Source organism: Haliotis cracherodii, unplaced genomic scaffold (assembly GCF_022045235.1).
Source record: "Haliotis cracherodii isolate W230 unplaced genomic scaffold, xgHalCrac1.p SCAF_22, whole genome shotgun sequence".
NCBI classification, from domain to species: Eukaryota; Metazoa; Mollusca; class Gastropoda; order Lepetellida; family Haliotidae; genus Haliotis; species Haliotis cracherodii.
In genome coordinates, this window is record NW_027266278.1 from 7,163,677 (window position 1) to 7,184,759 (window position 21,083).

General features: G+C 41.2%; 1 protein-coding gene across 8 annotated transcripts in view; it reads right to left on the reverse strand.

Moving 5' to 3' along the window:
• LOC139471326 (uncharacterized) overlaps positions 1–21,083 on the reverse strand; it is a 91,562-nt gene that overhangs the window by 51,408 nt on the left and 19,071 nt on the right. For 6 of the 8 annotated variants that reach the window (XM_071253642.1, XM_071253643.1, XM_071253641.1 and 3 more), the window contains exons 2-3: positions 13,204–15,685; positions 1,285–1,348 (exon numbers count right to left, since the gene is read on the reverse strand). In XM_071253642.1, the coding sequence (XP_071109743.1) occupies positions 1,285–1,348; positions 13,204–15,370 (2,231 nt within the window). In that variant the 5' untranslated portion in view covers positions 15,371–15,685. The remainder of the gene's footprint in view (positions 1–1,284; positions 1,349–13,203; positions 15,686–21,083) is intronic. The other 2 variants (XM_071253644.1, XM_071253640.1) reach the window with 1 other exon arrangement.

The window sequence follows — 21,083 nt, forward strand, 5'->3', positions numbered from 1 at the left end:
AGCCTAGTTCATCAAAGGTTGAAACTGGCCTTTTATCATCAGTGAGTTGAGTGAGTGAGTGAGTTGGGTTTAACGCCGTTTTTAACATTATTCCAGTTATATCACGACATGTCAGCTAAATGTGGGAGGAAAGCCTGAAGTGATGCAGGTCTCAGACGTTTACCACTTTCGGTGAAACCCACGAGCACGGGTATGGTGCTGACAAACCTAGAAACGTAATCGGGGCGAACCGGGATTCAAACCCACAATCATAGGTTTCTGGCGTGCCCAAGGGACTGCACAGTGAATCGCAGAGCCTTAGACAACTGGGCCACCCGTGCCCCTTTTATAGTCGGTTACCTCCCTTGCCTCAGGAAGATGATCTCAGTCAAAGCAACACAACAGCATCATAAAATGAATACTGCATGGTGTTTATGATACTGATTCAAACAGTAATTATAATCTACTTGTATTAACTGTTATACACAACTGTCATTTCAAAAGTTCAAAAGATTCCATTGGGGAAATTTTAAAGTTAAGTGAAGATCATAGTGGACTTAATACCACTTTGAACAGTATTCCAATACAACGGCATGTCAGCTTAATGTGGGAAGAAAGCACAGGTTTCAGACAGTCATCACTTTGATGAAACCATATGAACAGGTATGGTGCTCTTAACCCTAGACACATAATATCGATAGTATCGATGGTATAGTATCGATATCACATTCACCTAAGGTTTCTGGGTTCCACCCGTGACCCTGATTACAGTCTGACATAATGTGTATGCATGTCACTTGCTGATACTCGTGTCAATCAACAGGCACATCAATATCAATGAAATTTGTTAGCTTGGACCTATGTCAATGATTGATATATTAACTTGCCATTGATACATTGCACTGGGTCAGACATTTTTAATATCACTGTTTTGATCAGGCTTTACGAACATTTATACCATGTACATCCCACCTCAGGACAAAGGGGTTAACGTAGGTCAGAATACCACCTGACTCGCAATGAGATAAAGCATTATTTACCGCTACAGTGACTTGAGGGGTAGTTAGGTGGGGAGGGAGAACAGCGTTGGGGTCATTTTGTTTGATGTTGTGATCACTAAATACCTGAATCATGTGAATCATAAACAATAATGACTGCCTGTAAGAGCACATCCAAGGTCAAAGGTGAAGACTGAGAGTTAGGTCAAGTACATACAACACATTCCAATGGACAGCCCCTGAACAGGGACATGAGACAGGGGGGGTCACAGACAAGAAGTGAAAGGGCGTGGCAGCATGCACATACCTGTAAACACCATACCTGCGGCCCTTGCCCGCGATGTCCACATTGTTGTCAAACTGTTCATCATCTGGAACGAGAATCAAGGACAAGGTCAGAGGTGACAGTTAATCTCATTATGCCAAAACATGCCCGTCAGAATGTTGGACATTTCGACAGCTGGATAATAAAGCTGCTTGTCCTTGCTTGTATGAGGAATCTCTTGTAATGTTTACTTTGAAGTTAATGACTATATGACTGGAGGCACTTGGGAAAAAGCTTTGAGGTCAACTATGCTTTATTTGTTTGTTTGTTGTTTAACACCGCACTCAGCAATATACCAGCTATATGACGGCTGTCTGTAATACTGTAGATCTTGAAATGCATTTCCAAATTGATACGACTGCTGACCCCTAGCCAAAAATGCGACTCAAAATCAATGTGACTCCCCCCACCCCAACCCCAGTGGAATTATATATACCAAACAGTAAACAAGTCTGGACCACACAATCCAGTGACTGACATCATGAGCATCGATCTACGCAATTGGCATACGATCAAATGCATCAACTAAGTCAACGAGCCTGACCACCCTATCCCGTCAGTCACCTCTTTTGGCAAGCATGGGTTGCTGAAGACCTATTCTAACCGGACCTTCACGGGTCCAATTTTGCAGTAAGGTGAAAATTGTGAAGGTGATGATTACAAATCTAATGATCATCAACATAACGATATATTTTAGAAGCCTAAGAATCAATGAAGACTGAAATGACTTACAGCTGTCAATTTTTCTATTCTTTCAATGCAACATTTCGGTACAGATGTTGGTGCCATATTTTTGCATGATGAAGATATCAGCATCTTTACCAAGCAACACATTGAAAGAATATAGAAGTCACAAGTCAACTTGAAAATGAAATAATTCAAAAGATGACAATAGGTCATCAAACTCAAACAAATGAATATTCATACGTCAAAATAATTGTATGAGATAGGCATGTAATCAATCAATATGTACATTTAGATCAGAGTCCATAAACTAGCCATAAAATGAGAATATATTGCTACTGTGGGCTGTGATATATGACCTCGTATCTCACACAATGGTCCTCGTAACACAACATATCTGTGTCATAGTTAACAGGCACATCAATATCAAGATGTTCATATATAAACTACCATGCCAAGCTACTCATCCGGCTTTCACTATCAGAGCTTAGTGTGAGTCGTTGGTGTTACATGTAAAATGACAACTGCTTCTATAGCTTATCATCATCAATATAACTCAATGATAAATAAGAATTATCATCAAGTATATTTGGACAATTTGATAAATGACAAATGAGAATGAAACAAAACAAATAATTATAAATGAATTAACATCATAATTGTCATGTACAAGACACAAATATTTCATAATTTTCATGAATAATTTTATTGGCTAATATGGTGACCCAAAATGTTTTGAATTTATCTGACTTGTGCAGACAACTGCCTACTGTGGCCTTACAGAGGAGATATGAATAAAACCGTGACCTTACTATGGAGATATGCATCATACCGTGACCTTACTATGGAGATATGTATCATACCGTGACCTTACTATGAAGATGTATATTGCATCCTGACTATGGAGATATGCATCGTATCCTTACTATGAAGATATGTATCGTATCCTTACTGTGGAGATACTATCGTATCCTTACTATATAGATGTGTATTGTATCCTTACAATGGAGATACATACTGTATCCTTACTATGGAGATTTGTATCGTATCTTTACTATGGAGATACTATTGTATCCTTACTATGGAGATGTGTATCATACCGTGACCTTACTATGAAGATGTATATTGCATCCTGACTATGGAGATATGCATCGTATCCTTACTATGGAGATATGCATCGTATCCTTACTATGGAGATATGCATCGTATCCTGACTATGGAGGTATGAATCGTATCCTTACTATGGAGATACTATTGTATCCTTACTATGGAGATATGTATCGTATCCTTACTGTGAAGATATGTATTGTATCCTTACTGTGGAGATATGTATCCTATCCTTACTATGGATATATGAATTGTGTCATGACACCACTATGGAGATATGTACCTTAACATCACCTTACTATGAAGATGCACATCATATTGCAACTAACTGTAGTGTTACAGCCTTAGTCAAAATACTGTCCCCAGCTTCACAGTAAAAGTGGAATTGGCCTCTGGACATTATCGGGCTTATCATGACTGAATGACTCACTGTCCACTACCACAAACAATCAATCACAATGCATGGCATGCTATAACAGGTCAGCGTGAGTGGACGGGGCTTTACATCAGACACAACTGACTGTCACAGTGTTACATGTATGTGTTTTATTGTCCTCCTGACAAGATAGGGACTTCTGTAGACCACCGTATAGGTACAAGTCTGTGGTGGGAAGTTGATGGGGTCATGTCATCAGACAAAGGTGATTACAAGTGGAACTTATTGATTGTGACTTGCCAGATGTTCCCCCATTTAAACACTGCCCACACATCTGCTCTGAATCCTATCATTAAGTGAGCCCTGAATCACCCACAACTCCTGCTGTAAACGAACCCTCCTCCCCCATCTTTCAAAATACTGACCCATATGCACCCTTATACCCCATCCTCCCTCTTCCATACACATGTGAATCCAGTAGGGTGTTTTTTTGGGGGGTGGTGGGATGGGTGGGAGGGAGGCTCTTTTCTTAACCAAACCTTACCCTTGCTACCTACCCTCCCCTCCTTACCCCACCCCTACCCACCCTACTATCCACCCTCATCGCCTAACCCCACCCTGCTAACCACCCTCATCGCCTAACCCCACCCCTAACAACCCTCATCACCAAACCCCACCACTAACAACCCTCAGCTCCTAACCCCACCCCTAACAACCCTCATCGACAAACCCCACCCCTAACAACCCTCATCACCAAACCCCACCCCTAACAACCCTCAGCTCCTAACCCCACCCCTAAAAACCTTCAGCTCCTAACCCCACCCCTAACAACCCTCATCGCCTAACCCCACCCCTAACAACCCTCAGCTCCTACACCCACCCATAACAACCCTCGGCTCCTAACCCCACCCCTAAAAACCCTCAGCTCCTAACCCCACCCCTAAAAACCCTCAGCTCCTAACCCCACCCCTAACAATCCTCATCGCCTAACCCCACCCCTAACAACCCTCAGCTCCTAACCCCACCCCTAACAATCCTCATCGCCTAACCCTACCCCTAACAACCCTCAGCTCCTAACCCCACCCCTAACAACCCTCATCGCCTAACCCCACCCCTAACAACCCTCAGCTCCTAACCCCACCCATAACAACCCTCGGCTCCTAACCCCACCCCTAAAAACCCTCAGCTCCTAACCCCACCCCTAAAAACCCTCAGCTCCTAACCCCACCCCTAACAATCCTCATCGCCTAACCCTACCCCTAACAACCCTCAGCTCCTAACCCCACCCCTAACAACCCTCAGCTCCTAACCCCTCCCCTAACAACCCTCATTACCTAACCCCACCCCTAACAACCCTCATTGCCTAACCCCAACACTAACAACCCTCATCGCCAAACCCCATCCCTAACAACCCTCATTACCTAACCCCACCCCTCCCATCCAGCACCCTCAGCTCCTCACCCCACCCCTAACGACCCTCAGCTCCTAACCCCACCCCTTACAACCCTCATTGCCTAACCCCACCCATAACAACCTCAGCTCTTAACCCCACCCCTAACAACCCTCAGCTCCTAACCCCACCCCTAACAACCCTCGTCGCCAAACCCCACCCTTAACAACCCTCATCGTCTAACCCCACCCCTAACCACCCTCATCGCCTAATCCCACCCCTAACAACCCTCATCGTCTAACCCCACCCCTAACAACCCTTATCGCCTAACCCCACCCCTAACAACCCTCATCGCCTTACCCCACCCATCCAATCCATCACCCTCAGTTCCTAACCCTACCCCTAACAACCCTCATCGCCTAACCCCACCCCTAACCACCCTCATCGCCTAACCCCACCCCTAACAACCCTCATTGTCTAACCCCACCCCTAACAACCCTTATCGCCTAACCCCACCCCTAACAACCCTCATCGCCTAACCCCACCCCTAACAACCCTCTTCTAACCCCACCCATCCAATCCATCACCCTCAGCTCCTAACCCCACCCCTAACAACCCTCATCACCTAACCCCACCCTGCTATCCACCACCCCTCAACACATCTTGTTGTCCCCACTCCCAGCAGTAAGCCATGAAGTACTGCTCCATGAAGCTGACAAGGCTAAGACCATGCCCTGATGCTTCTCAAGTACCTCCGCTTCAGTCAGCACAAGAACATTAGTCATGGAGACTACAGACTGAAGCTGATTACAGGATCAGGGGGGATTCAAGGGAGGGCCTGTTCTGTTGTCTGACAGCATGGTCAGCTGGATAAGGGGCTTATCACACCTAAATTGTTGATCAAATGAGGTGAAAGAATTACGGACAAAGAGTGATCATCAGATAGCCATGGCCAGAGTTTTGCTGAGTTCATCATTGCAAGGCAACAGCTCTTGAATGAAGTCATAAGTATGGTTATGAATGAGTCAGTGAGCTGAGATAACATTACTTTTAACTAGGGCTGGGACGAGTCCAAGTTTACTACCCGGGGACCCACCCCCCTATTACCCGAGCCTACCCGGGTACCCACTGTAGGTCTCTGGAGATGTCTCAAAATGTCTGATTGGGAACATTTTTAGCATAGCCTTGCCAAAAACGTATTTAGATACACGTATTAAACAATCTGGTCATTCATACACTGAAGCTGAATTAAGTTATATCTTTCTTCAACCATAAGAAAAATCAGAAGGAATGGGTGCATAATCAAAAAGAAATGCGGACATTAGTGACTTTTAGTTCAACCATAGAGTTCTAGATATTTTTTGTCATTAAACAAATATATCATGTGACCACGGGTCCGGGTAGTCCTGTGGGTACCCGGGTCCTACTCAGTACCAACCCAATCCGGGTACCCAAGTTACCCATCCCAGCCCTACTTTGAACAGTATTACATTTATACAACAGTGTGTCATCATGATGTAGGAGAATATCATCGTGATGAAGCTAAAAGACATTTACAACCTTAGTGGAAATAGCACAGGTGATGTGCTGATTGACAAAGGATCATAATCTGGGTGAATCGGGGATTCAAACTCATGATCAGCAGATCCTGGCAGCTAAGGGGCATAACTCTTCTATGAGATTTTACATCAACAAGCCACCCTTTGACCACTTACATAAAATGTACGATGTTCATAGACAGAATTGATAAAAACAAGTTGAGGAAATTTGTAACTAAAACTATCCCAAAAGCATGGTAATTAATTTCTTTGGAAATAGGACCATACCAAAATATCTCACTACCGAAACAAATGAGGCTATGATTTCTGAAAAGTGGCAATAATGGGCAGCTTGTCTTTCCATTAGTTCAACAAAAAAACAGTCTGAGAAACAAAAATAAAAAGCTTTCATGTGGAACGTTTTTGCTGTTGAGGTCACGAGTCCCAAGATCCACTGTAATTTCTTGAGTATTATGAGTGCGCATTTTTTTCCAAAAAACACAGTACATGTTTTTAAGGTTAAAGGCCATATAAAAACAACACCTCATAAACAAATTGTTGAGTAAATTAGAATAGAAATATTTTCTATTTTCACTTCTTTTCCTCAACCAGTGCAACCTTTTCCTCAATTCCAATTGTACTAAATGATAACAATTTCATAACAAAAGGAAAGAAGTTCCCTATTTACAAATTCATGAACAGCATTGATGGCTGACAAGACCAGTTACATCAAAAAGTGCAACTTCTGGATGGAAAATATCTCAATAAATGCAAAACGGGAACCAAACTTTAGCATGCGATATTTTTTCTTAAATGTAAGTGGTCTAATAGTACCAATTATTGCATCAGTGGTTTAACGTAAATTGCAGGAAACGTTCCATTTATCGCCACAACCTCTCATCTACGAGGTTATTGATGTATATAATGTACAGATAGGAATACAAATTACTTTGGAATTTGGCCCACTATGTTATCATCATTCATGATGCAAACCAACAGGCAACAGCCGTCAGAACAAAGCCTTAATGGACCCTCCCACCCATAATGGGTGGTATAATGTCAACAAACTCCAGTCCAAACAAACTTCAATTACAACAATTACAAATAACATTTAACGCAAAAGTTCTATACAAAAACACTCAGTATACTTTTGAAACATAATTCAAACTGAGTCAATATGTCAAAACCATTTAAAGATTAAATAGGTTTTGAGATGTCCCCCAAATGCTATGCCCCAGCTGGGTGTGTGATAACCACAAGTAGACCAGTCCATGGTTCAGTGCGATCACATGTGCCATGGATTAAGATAGGTTGGTGCATAAAAAATTCTGAATACGGTACAGACATCAAGGATTGATAATGACTGCTACAAAATGCTGGGATTCAATCATGTCTCATTCATTACAAGATCAACGAAACACTGCGAGGATTGACACTGAATCGTTGACACTGAATCATTGTCCACTATTGCTTTCTGCACAACCGTCAGAGGAAATCATTGATCACATCAAATTTTCATGTTTTGGGATGGTTATCAAATATGCATTCCAAATGAAGACAAATAAAATTAACATTTTCTGAACAGTAACTGCAAATCATGAGTCTCCGCCAAATATCTGATGACACCAAGATATGTTTTCTTCAAAATTTCAAAAAAAATTTCAAAACTATGTGCATGATAGCAAAAAGGTTCAATGTATGGTTTTGCAACACTTCCAGCAATATTCAGGGACAGCCAAAATGGACTTCCCACCCTTTGAAGGAATCGAACGTGTTTAAGGCATGACAAGTGAACGATTTAACAAACAGACTACCTACAGGCTCTGTGGATAAAAAAGAGGAAATGCAATGTTTCCTGTTACGCAGTGTTTTCGAAAATTTATTGTGAGAAAGGTTTCGGAATACATGGTCAATTTCACATGCCCCTCAATTCCCACGATCTACAACATCCGTGAAGCGATGTACATTCTACAACATCCGTGAAGCAATGTACGTTCTACAACATCCGTGAAGCAATCTACGTTCTACAACATCCGTGAAGCGATGTACGTTCTACAACATCCGTGAAGCAATCTACGTTCTACAACATCCGTGAAGCAATCTACGTTCTACAACATCCATGAAGCAATGTACGTCCTACAACATCCGTGAAGCAATGTACGTCCTACAACATCCGTGAGCTAATGTACGTTCTACAACATCTGTGAAGCAATGTACGTCCTACAACATCCGTGAAGCGATGTACGTTCTACAACATCCGTGAAGCAATCTACGTTCTACAACATCCGTGAAGCAATGCACGTCCTACAACATCAGTGAAGCAATGTACGTTCTACAACATCCGTGAAGCAATGTACTTTCTACAACATCAGTGAAGCAATGTACGATCTACAACATCTGTGAAGCAATGTACGTTCTACAACATCCATGAAGCAATGTACATTCTACAACATCCGTGAAGCAATCTACGTTCTACAACATCCATGAAGCAATGTACGATCTACAACATCCGTGAAGCAATGGCTGTTCTACAACATCAGTGAAGCAATGTACGTTCTACAACATCCATGAAGCAATGTACGATCTACAACATCCGTGAAGCAATGTACGTTCTACAACATCTGTGAAGCAATCTACGTTCTACAACATCCATGAAGCAATGTACGATCTACAACATCCGTGAAGCAATGTACGTTCTACAACATCCGTGAAGCAATGTACGATCTACAACATCCGTGAAGCAATGTACGTTCTACAACATCCGTGAAGCAATGTACGTTCTACAACATCTGTGAAGCAATGTATGTTCTACAACATCCGTGAAGCAATGTACGTTCTACAACATCAGTGAAGCAATGTACGTTCTACAACATCCGTGAAGCAATGTACGTTCTACAACATCCGTGAAGCAATGTACGTTCTACAACATCTGTGAAGCAATGTATGTTCTACAACATCCCTGAAGCAATGTACGTTCTACAACATCAGTGAAGCAATGTACGTTCTACAACATCCGTGAAGCAATGTACGTTCTACAACATCCGTGAAGCAATGTACGTTCTACAACATCTGTGAAGCAATGTATGTTCTACAACATCCCTGAAGCAATGTACGGTCCAAGTTTCTGACTACAGTTCTTCAGAACATTTCCAATCAATGATACCTAATTTTGTACTTATCAAAAGAAATTTGAAACCAAGTATGGATGAGGCAATCCTTTTATCATGTTCATGATGACTCCTCTTCCACAGTACAAAGCACCCTGAACCATTTGTGCCACTAATAAAAACATATCCCGAAAAAATCAACCTACATCATCATCCAAGTCAGAAAGAACATTTCACTTTTTAATCAGAAAAAAACCTGAAATGCACACAGATCCCATTCATTAATTATTCCCCACAAGGGCTGTATTGTCTTATGATGCCCGGAGAGTGCAGAGTAACACTTTTCAATATTATCCAAGTCGACTGTTTATACTCACAATATTCTCATGAAGATAAGACAGAGTTCATCAGGATAAAATGTATCAGTTTTCCCTAGCCAGACATGCTTTGCCATACATTAATTAGTCTATCTACATGTCTGCAACACTTAATCCAACGTGCACCTGCAGCATCACCATCAAACTGTTGGCCTTGGGAAGTTATATGGGGAAGAAAATTTGCTGACATGGGTTTAACAATTAAACACATCGAGTTGGACTCTACTTCAACATAGAATTCTTTTATTGCTGTTATAGAAGTTGGAAAATATCACCTTTTTTTATTGATAACATTTTTATAACGTTTTAAGTTTTAAGGGCTACTTCTTGGCCATCTACTGATGGAATTAGTGCATGTTTGCAGACTTAAATATTCCATTGTCCTTACATAAGACAATCGGCCCCACTCAGTGCTTAGAGTATTTGGGCATTGTGCTAGACTCAGAGAACATGAAAGCCCATCTCCCAGAAGCTAAAGTTGTCAGAATTCTGCAGATAATGGAATCGATTGATGGAAAAAAGAAAATCACTAAACGAAAGCTCCTCAGGGTTCTTGGACACCTAAACTTTGCAATGCAAATAATTCACCCAGGCCGCTCCTTCGTCCCCTACCTACTCAAACTGGCCCATTCCGTGCCCGAACTACATCATCATATCTCTCTGACCAAGGAAGGTCGGATTGACTTAAACATAAAGAGAACTATCCTTAGCCAATGGACTTGTAAATCCTTTTTCTTGAAAGACATGATAACTGCCGCTCAGTTTCACCTGTTCATGGATGCCGCTGCCTCGGTCGGCTTTGGTGCCTACTTTCAAGGGAAATGGTTCGCAGACAGGTGGCCACAACAGCTGTTCGACGTAGCAGGAGTGGACATGTCAATGGCTTTATTGGAACACTACCCCATTGTCATGGCATCATCATTGTGGGGTCACCTGTGGGTTTCAAGAAGCATCTGTTTTGTGTGTGATAACGCTCCAACGGTGTCACTTCTCAATAACGGTAGATCAAAGATTCCAGTAGTCATGGTAGTCATGCTCTTCCTTCGGAAATTAGTCGTTACTGCAGCAATGTACATCTTTGTGTTCAGCGCCGTCCATATGCCAGGTCGAGACAATCTTATAGCAGATGCTTTGTCCGGTTCCCGATGCAGAAGCTCCATCAGTTAGCTCCCAGGGCTCAACCACACCCCACTTCCTGCCTGCAGCTCAAAGGCCTAACAATGCCTCCGATCTCGACTTAGATCGCCTCTGGTCACAAGCGATCTCCAAGCAAACAAGAACTGTGTACGACTCTGGGTTAAGAGCCTTAATGTTATTTATGAGTATGTCCGGTGTGGTGTGGTTTCCTCGTGTTGTACCTCAGTTCACAGAACAAATATTGTTAAATCTTGTGTCTCACTGCCATCACAAACTTGGACTGACATACTCTACAATCAGGGAATATCTGAGCCGGATCAGGTTTGCCCATCTACGTCATGGGGTAGACAATCCTTGGTGTCCTGGTACATTGTTGCATTTAGAGACCATCATGCGGTCTGTGAAGAAGACATCCAGTGCCAAAAAACGATTCCTTTCAGTAACAATTATGGTGCTGCAACAATAAGTACTGACCTTGAACCATGGCATGTCTTTGTCATACATGACATCATGCTCAAGGCAGCCTTTTGTCCAGCTTAGCTTTCTTTGCCTTTTTACGTTGTGGGAGTTGACATACAATCAGTTTGATCCTAGAGTGAATCTGAGAAAATCACACCTCCTCCCTCAACACCACCTGTTGTCCATGTTCACAGTCTCAGCGCTTCCAGTGTCATGTTGTGCTTTAGAAGGTTAATACCGTTTAAGTCCGGGGGAATTTGTCTTATACCCAATCAGTGTTGCTTGTACAACTCCTTGTCCCAATCATTCTGTCATGCTGTACCTGTCGGTCGGGACAGGGATTCTCATGATGATTCATAGAAGGTAGTTAAAACATATCCATAATGTTTCCGGGAATATTTTTTCCCCAACCATTCATTGTTGTACATGTTTAAATATCCAGCGTTAAATTGCAGTTAAATATCCATAATGTTTCTGGGGATCGTTTTTCCCCAACCATTCATTGTTGTACATGTTTAAATATCCAGTGTAAAATGGCAGTTAAATATCCATAATGTTTCCAGGGATAGTTTCCCCCATCATTCACTGCTGTGCATATTTATGTATTACTGGCATGCTGCCAAATACTGTTTCTGATGCTGAGAAGCGTGGTCCAGACTCGATTATTTACAGACCGCCGTCATATAGCTGGAATACTGCCGAGTGCGGCGTTAAACAACAAACCAACCAACCAAATCAGACGCGTAAGTCATATACTCGAATGCACCTCATGCTGGGGTCAGTAATGACTGATGCTCAGTCAAGCAGCTTCTCATTTCAGTGCTCGCCGCGAATAGCTGCAAAATTGCTGATGCGGCGTTAAGCAATATTCACTCACTCACTCACTCACTCACTCTCATTTCAGTGATGCTCCCTCACTATACATGCGGCACTATATGCGGGTAGTTGCTCCCAATGCTTGGGCATGTAATTTGTGCTGCTTAAGGTTGATGCTCAACCGCAGGTTTCATTACTATAGTTATAGTGGTAGTTAGCATTAACATTAGAATCCATAAACATGATAAACGCCAAAGAAACTAGTCCTGCATGCACGTGCTGTGGTATAATGTTATTCTAATAAACATGATGAATAGTTTGTCAGTTATCATGTGTTTGTTAAATTTATTATAAGGTGAGATGAGGTGAAATGGGGTTTAATGTCGTGTTCAAGATTATTGCACTTATATAGCGACATGCATGTACGTTTGAGTGGCTGCTTGTGCTTGTCCAGACTGATGCCGATTTATTGTGCTAGCTCACTGAGATACAATGCCGCAGTTTAACATGAATACCCCACTCAGACACTGTATACTGACTCCGAGCAAACCAGTCCTTGTTTTAGCCCCTTAATGCCGAGCGCCAGACAGGGTAACAACAAATACCATCTTTTAACGTCTTTTGGTATGAAGCGGCCGGGGATCGAACCCCGGACCTTCCGCTCTCCGGGGGGACGCTCTACCACTAGACCACGGAGGCGGTTTAAATTTATTAAAAATATGCTACTAATTTCTATAATAATATTAATAATTATTATAATAATAATTATAATAATAATAATTATAATAATAATATTAATAATAATACAAGATCTGTATGTTATGCATCAGATTCGATTCAGTACGTGAATGCTCCCAGCGCTGTATATACATATATATCAATAATATCATCATAAGTATCATAAACTCACCTTCTGTGACTGCAAGACCAGCTTCTGGAACATGTTCGTATATCCCATAATCCGATCCGCTATCCGAAATATCGCCATCGTTGTCTCCGACCTCAAGGTACTCATTCTCCTGCCCGTCCTCCATCATACGAGACGAACGCTTGAGTCGTGACACACCAGCTTTCCATTTTCTCCCAGCATTGCAATTTTTGTTCGTCTCCAAATTATTTACTTGTTCTACAAAATCCGACACCTTCAAACCACTGGCAAATATTGATTCCTCTTTTCGTTTAAAAGAATCTGTTTTTGTGAGCTTAGTTGTTGTAGGTTTTGATGCTATTTCCGAAACACGATGTTTAAGTTCAATATGATCAATCTCTGAACCACGCCTCTCAAAGCTCTCCGTGGGAACACCACGTTCAAAATCAAATTTCAATCTCTGGAATCGCTCTGTGCTCATTTTCCGAGATACCATTTTCCTAATGTCCGCTCCCGGACCAGCTGCCTCCAGTTTTTCACCCCCGGACATCTTCCTCGGCGGAGGTTTGCTGGCTGATGTTCTGGTTGTGGTGGTTGACGTAAGCATGTTCTTTCTCTCCTGAATAATACTGGCAGCCGAGCGTTCACATGGTTTGGACAAATCCTTCTTTTTTGTAACATCATTTGTCCTCTTTGAGACATCACTTGTTCTTTTTGTAATTTCAGGTTTGGCCACGGTGACTGTTCTTGATGTTTTAGCCTCTTCCTTCTTCGTGACCTTGACATCGACCTGTCTTGACCTCCTTTCAGGTTTGACCTCTGTTGTCGTTTTAACTGCAGGCACCCATGCCTCTTTACTTGAAGGAGTTTTCTTATTGGAATCGCCAATCCTCTGAATAGGAATCTCACGCTCGATCTTCGTCTGTGTCTTAGTGTCATGTTTTGACTGAGCAGACGACACAAAGGAAGTCAAAACATTCCTCGCATTTTTCTTTTCTAACCAGCTCGGTTGTGAACTGCTGGAAGAGTCCGTCTTAACCTTAACATCCTCTTTAGAATCTAATATGCCACCAACTTTGCCTTTGTTCCTATCAGACCACGGAATCGGTGCATCTATTGAAACCTTTGCTGGCGATCCCACCTTCCGTTCAGACTGCGTAATCTCTACGGTTTTGGTCCTGGTCCCAAGAGGACCTTTAACTTCTGTAGAATATTTCGAAACAACTGTCCTATCGCCAGAGTCACCAAAACGGGATGTTTTCGACACAAATGTTTTATCTGTACTATCACTGAACCGAGACGTCCCGCTTGTTTTGGACACAGCAGTTCTGTCGGTGGTATCCCGAAATCTCGACACCCCACTCCTCCCTCCACTACTGACTGCACTGAGTTTGGTCTCATCGTTACTGGAATGATGGGCCACAGGAATTTCAACTCGTATACTACTATCTGCAGTATCCGAACGAGGACTTGGTAGATATTTGGGTTTTGCCCGACCAATCAGCTTTGGGCTTCCACTACCTGTACTTACTGGACTGGCACAGTCACTTCGAGATCGTGAACTGTCGTCTTTCGATGATGCACTATCGAAACTTTCTACAGAGGTCACTCTGTCCAGATTTAACCTAGGAACACTGAATTCTTTAGGCTTATCATTGGCACTAAAGGAGAACACACTTGTTTTGGAGGACTGGGGTGACTTGCTGCCAGTCTTTGACAGATCTGGTGAACTTTGGCTCACAGTTCCTGCAAGAGTTTCATTTGGTCGTGGTGTGTCTTTATAATATCCTGTCCTGTTAGCTCGGTATTTGGCTAGAAGATCAGAACTGCTTGATGATGTTTCCTTTGACAAATTAACATTTCCAGTACTGCCACCATACTCTCTTTTTAAGTCTGTTTTTGTTGAGGTCAAGGACATGACCTTGACCCCCGAATCATCCTTGTTACGTGACCTTGGACTTATTCCAGAGGCAGACGTACTAGTTGTTTTAACCACTTTGGTTTCTGTCTTAGATTTAGACGTTTCTTTGTCTTCTTTTGAATGATCAAACATCGCCTTTAGATCTTTTACATTTGCCGGCTTCAATGGTGTCCTGATGCTGCGTGTTGTCGTAGTTGTTGTCCGAGACGTCACACCCCTCCCTATCGCTTTCGCACCCTCCATTTCTGTCGTTTTAAGTTTCACTCCAAATCTACTACCAGGATCCATATGTTACACACCTATACACAACCGCCATAATTCTCCGTCTGGTCATAATCACTTTGTCATCAAAATTTATACAAACCAAACGTCACAGAGACATTCCCAAATGTTTGTCAACACGATGTGAAAAACAGTCTCGTAACAACGTGAGTCAACATCGGTGGCACCTCTCACCACTCCAACAAATTCAACAGATCACTTGATTCAGGCTCACTACACACTGTTCCTCTATGTAATCATATCACCATAGTTACGCTCATGCCTCACACCCCTGCGTCATCTTCATCTTCAGTGCAGATCTTATCTCATGGTTCACATATTCTGAAACAAAAAAGGAACATTTTAAGTAAATAGCAAACACTTGCTTCCAAATAAGGAAGTGAGACATTGACCCCTGAAATGACTAATGACGACAAAGTGTTCTGGGTACTGAGTTTTCCTTATGATATGTATCTTGTAAATAACAATTATCTAAACCATTGTTTGTTTGTTTGTTTGTTTGTTTGTTGTTAAACATCGCATCGAAATGAGTAACGACAAGCAAAGTGTTCTGGGTACTGAGTTTTCCTTGTGATATGTATCTTGTAAATAACAATTATTTAAACCATTGTTTGTTTGTTTGTTGTTAAACATTGCATCGAAATGAGTAACAAGCAGAGTGTTCTGGGTAGTGAGTTTTCCTTATGATATGTATCTTGTAAATAACAATTATTTAAACCATTGTTTGTTTGTTTGTTGTTAAACATCGCATTGAAATGAATAACGACAAGCAAAGTGTTCTGGGTACTGAGTTTTCCTTATGATATGTATCTTGTAAATAACAATTATTTAAAGCATTGTTTGTTTGTTTGTTGTTAAACATCACATCGAAATGAGTAACGACGAGCAAAGTGTTCTGGGTAGTGAGTTTTCCTTATGATATGTATCTTGTAAATAACAATTATTTAAACCATTGTTTGTTTGTTTGTTGTTAAACATCGCATCGAAATGAGTAACGAGCAGAGTGTTCTGGGTAGTGAGTTTTCCTTATGATATGTATCGTGTAAATAACAATTATTTAAACCATTGTTTGTTTGTTTGTTGTTAAACATCGCATTGAAATGAATAACGACAAGCAAAGTGTTCTGGGTAGTGAGTTTTCCTTATGATATGTATCTTGTAAATAACAATTATTTAAACCATTGTTTGTTTGTTTGTTTGTTGTTAAACATCGCATCAAAATGAGTAACAAGCAAAGTGTTCTGGGTAGTGAGTTTTCCTTATGATATGTATCTTGTAAATAACAATTATTTAAACCATTGTTTGTTTGTTTGTTTGTTTGTTGTTAAACATCGCATTGAAATGAATAACGACGAGCAAAGTGTTCTGGGTACTAGGGCTGCATCTAATACACCATGAGGCGAATATGATTCATATCATGAATATAGGGTAACGAATATGAATATTAATTCACAATTACAAAAACAAGTCAGCAGTTGATGTATTATTTGTTATATTCAGCGAAACAATAACAACATAAATTATTTGACATGGTTTGTTAATTATTAATATATTAAACATTTATATACTTCACTTATCCAGGTTCTAGCATCTGCTCAAATGAGACAATGACCAGTGACCACAATACTGTCAAATTAAATATCATAAGAGCGTTGTCTTTGAAGAAATCTATGCATATAATATGTTCTCAATGATATTTTTAGGTACAGAGTATGTAAATGCACATGATTGCATATTTATAAATATTCGATGACCACGAATAACGAATTCAATTCATAAATGGATACGGTTCGAATCACTGAATAGGCGAGTGAATCGTAACAGCCCTACTGGGTACCTATTCGAACCTTGAATCCTCACAGGTCAAACAACCACAGCAATAATCTTAAACAATACTTTTCCATACTCTGCAATGCTCTGAGTGAGTGAGTGAGTAAATGTTGCTTTAAGCCGCATCAGCAATATTCCAGCTATTCGCGGCTATGCAATGCTCTGAAACCCAAACATGTAAACTGAAACACTGCTTCAGCATGTGCCAATACAAGCATGACAGACTTATTCGTCTTTTGAGTTTTCCTTATATGTATCTTGTAAATAACACTTATTTAAACCATTGTTTGTTTGTTGTTTAATGTCGCACTCAGCAATATTCCAGCTATATAGCACCGGTCTGTAAATAATCGAGTCTGGACCAGACAATCCAGTGATTGACATCATGGGCATCAATCCACGCAATCAGGAGACGATGACATGCATCAACCAAGTCAGCGAGTCTGACCACCCGATCCCGTTAGCCGCCTCTTGTGTTCAGTATTGTTTCATTGTTTAACGCCACACTCAGGAATATTGGTTGCTGGGGACCAATTCTACCATGGACTCCCCATGGGTTAAACCACTGAAACCATGACCATTATTACTGTGTTTTTATCAACTTAATTCCTGCTCTGCTCAATCTTATTAACTGGACTTATTAACCCCTAAAATCCATTAAAATGAACTAATGATGTTGGATGTAATTGGAAAATATTTGAACACAGATTCCATACTTGATTCCTTGGAAATCAAAACCAAATTGCCATGAAAAAGACTCATTGGTCCAACACAGGTCAGTGGCCATTTGACCGATAGCTTTTCAGCTGACCATGCTTCAGACAAACTTCTAGTCTCTGAAATGAACATATCTCACAGAATAAAAACAGTTGTTAAATTATCTTAATAAAAATATAATAAAAAGGAGACCAGAGACTCTCTTCATTTTCAGCCTGATACTGCAGTAATCTAGACTTGCTAAACATTATAGACTTGCATGGGCTGTATTGGATATATTTGTTTCAGGGTCTGAACATGAGTGAAGGCTGAGAATATGAGATAAAAGAGACTGAGTTTAGAATTCACAGGTCAAACATCTTCTTATTTACAACTCTGATTTACATGTCTGACAGACAAACATTCAAATTACATATAACCATAATTGATTTGATAACCTACATCACAGAGCCCCATGTTATCATGCTGCAGCCTGTTCACAGCTCACCATTGTCTGTTTATCGCATTGATTAAGCTCTAACAAAGTTACATAATCACAGTCAGTACCAGCAGCATTCATCAATGGATCATATTCCCATAACACCATGTAACAAAGGAGTGATGTTTGGGATGTTTTACCAAATTTGTACCAGTAGACATATGGCTACAAGTATTTTTTTCCAGGTAGCCAGTGGTAAAATTATGAAGTCGAGCCAATACTGTAGGTAGCCAAAAGCATTTGAAATTATCTTTTATCAAATAACTACTATTGTATATTAGTGGAAACCGTACTTGATTTTTGTTATTTCTGACTCGAACAATGATGCAATTTATGTTACTAGTTTATATAGGCATATCAACTATCAACTAAAATAAAATACTAATTACATTAATATTTATGCATTTTGGTTCATTGTTGACTTTAGGAGGAATTATTTGCAGGTACAATTAGTAGCAGACATGTTCATTTTTGTGTCTACAAATGTGTAGCAATAGAATTTAGTCGCCACAAGATATTTTTCAAGGCAGTCATTTGGCGACCTCTGAATTTTAGACAGTAGACAAATTGAAATTTGGGTCGCATTGGCGACCATTTTAGTCACAACTTGAGGCCTGAGAAACATTTGCCACTGGCATATTGTCACAGTCATGCTATATCTGCCCTGGCAGACAATTTTTTGCTTAATTGGTCCCAACATACAAATGATTAAACACACATGACACTTCAGCATGTCATCGCAGATGCTGAATGGCATCTTACTGTGCCTCGGATTGCTGGGGTCGCTGTGACCTCTAAACAAAGTATTCTTAGCAATCTGGGTCACCAGGGATTTATGTGGACCCGGTCAGATGCCGATATTTAGCCCTATCTCTACAGCAAATGACAGGAAAAATTCTAAAATTGGAATTCAAAATTCCCACGACATGTTATTGTAGTTAGCATAACTGACGTTATCGCCTTATGGAAGTCTTTGTTTGTTTGTTGTTTAACGCCGCATTCAGCAATATTCCAGCTATATGATGGCGGTCTGTAAATAATCGAGTGTAGACCAGACGATCCAGTGACTGACATCATGATCATCGATCTACGCAATTGGGATACGATGACATGCATCAACCAAGTCAGTGAGCCTGACCACCCGATCCCGTCAGTCGCCTCTTCCTACAGATACAACATTGTCATCCTATTTCAGAGTGAAATAGGCTTCACACATTGTACCCATGTCGGGAAACTAACCTGGGTCTTCCGCGTGATGAGCCAACGCTTTAACCACTATGCTACCCGACCGCCCCATATTTCAGAACATTTGGATTGAGTTATCGAGCATTCTTAGCAGCCGGGAGCAACATTCCATCTGTATTACCGACATTACCGCCTGTAGCATCATTGGTTGCAGCAAGAGTGGGGGTGGGAGTGAATAGGATTTTCCAGCTTTTAGCAATATTCCAGCAATATCATGGCAGGGGACACTAGAAATGGGCTTCACACATTGTACCCATGTTGGGATTCGAACCCGTTTTTTTGGCGGGATGAGTGAACACTTTAACCACAAGGCTACCCTGCTGACCGGGTTGCAGAAGGAGTAATGTCCTTACTATTAACAAAGTCAGATTTACCTTATAATTCTCGTCAGCTGCTATGACAAACATTGGGTGAAAGAGCCCATGCGGTTGTACGTTCTTACAGAACAAAGCCAACCACGATCAGCAGAAGGTGTCAACTATTCGGATATTTGCTGAAGTGTGTGACTTCCTGGCTTGCCAGTCATCAACATGTGTGTCCGGACAGCCTGGTCATGATGCTCGGGGTAAATCTCTGAACATATGCAGTATCATACAGTATCATACACTAACGTCTAAGCATCTGTAATGTCATCATGAGCAAGAAGAGTTGTAGTTTGATCCGTTATAATGATTCTTTCTTTCTTTCTATCCTGGCCCGTGAAGATTCCGGGGTAGAATAGGTCTTAAGCAACCCATGCTTGCCATAGAAGGTGACTATGCTTGTCGCAAAAGGTGACTAATCGGATCGGGTGGTCAGGCTTGCTGACTTGGTTGATGCATGTCATCGATCCCAAATGCGTGGACCGATGCTCATGACATTAATCACTGGATCGTCTGGTCCAGACTCGATTATTTACAGACCGCCGTCACATAGCTGGAATATTGCTGAGTGCAGCGTTAAACAACAAACCAACCAACAACCAAATCTTTCTTTCCTGGCTGTTTAAAGGTCACACTCAATATTCCAGCTATATGACAGCAGTCATAAATAATAATCGAGTCTGGAACAGACAATTCAGTGATTGACATCATGAGCATTGATCCACGCATTTGGGATGCGATGACATGCATCAACCAAGTCAGCGAGTCTGACCACCTGATCCCGTTAGTCGACTCTTACGACAAGCATTGTCACCTTTTACGGCAAGCATGGGGTGCTGAAGACCTATTCTACCCCGGATCTTCACGGGTCTTGTTATCAATGGAGAACCAGACAAGCAATAACTGAAGGGTGAAACACGAATAATTCCATAGTCATTCTGACACGACAGAAGCAGAGAAACCTAAACTCACAGTCCCTAAACACATTGGATACAAATCAAGCTGGTAGCATGCATTTAAATTAAAGACTTAAGAGCATGCACTTGAGTAAAAGTGTTGCATTTTGAGCTGTTGGCAAAAACAGATG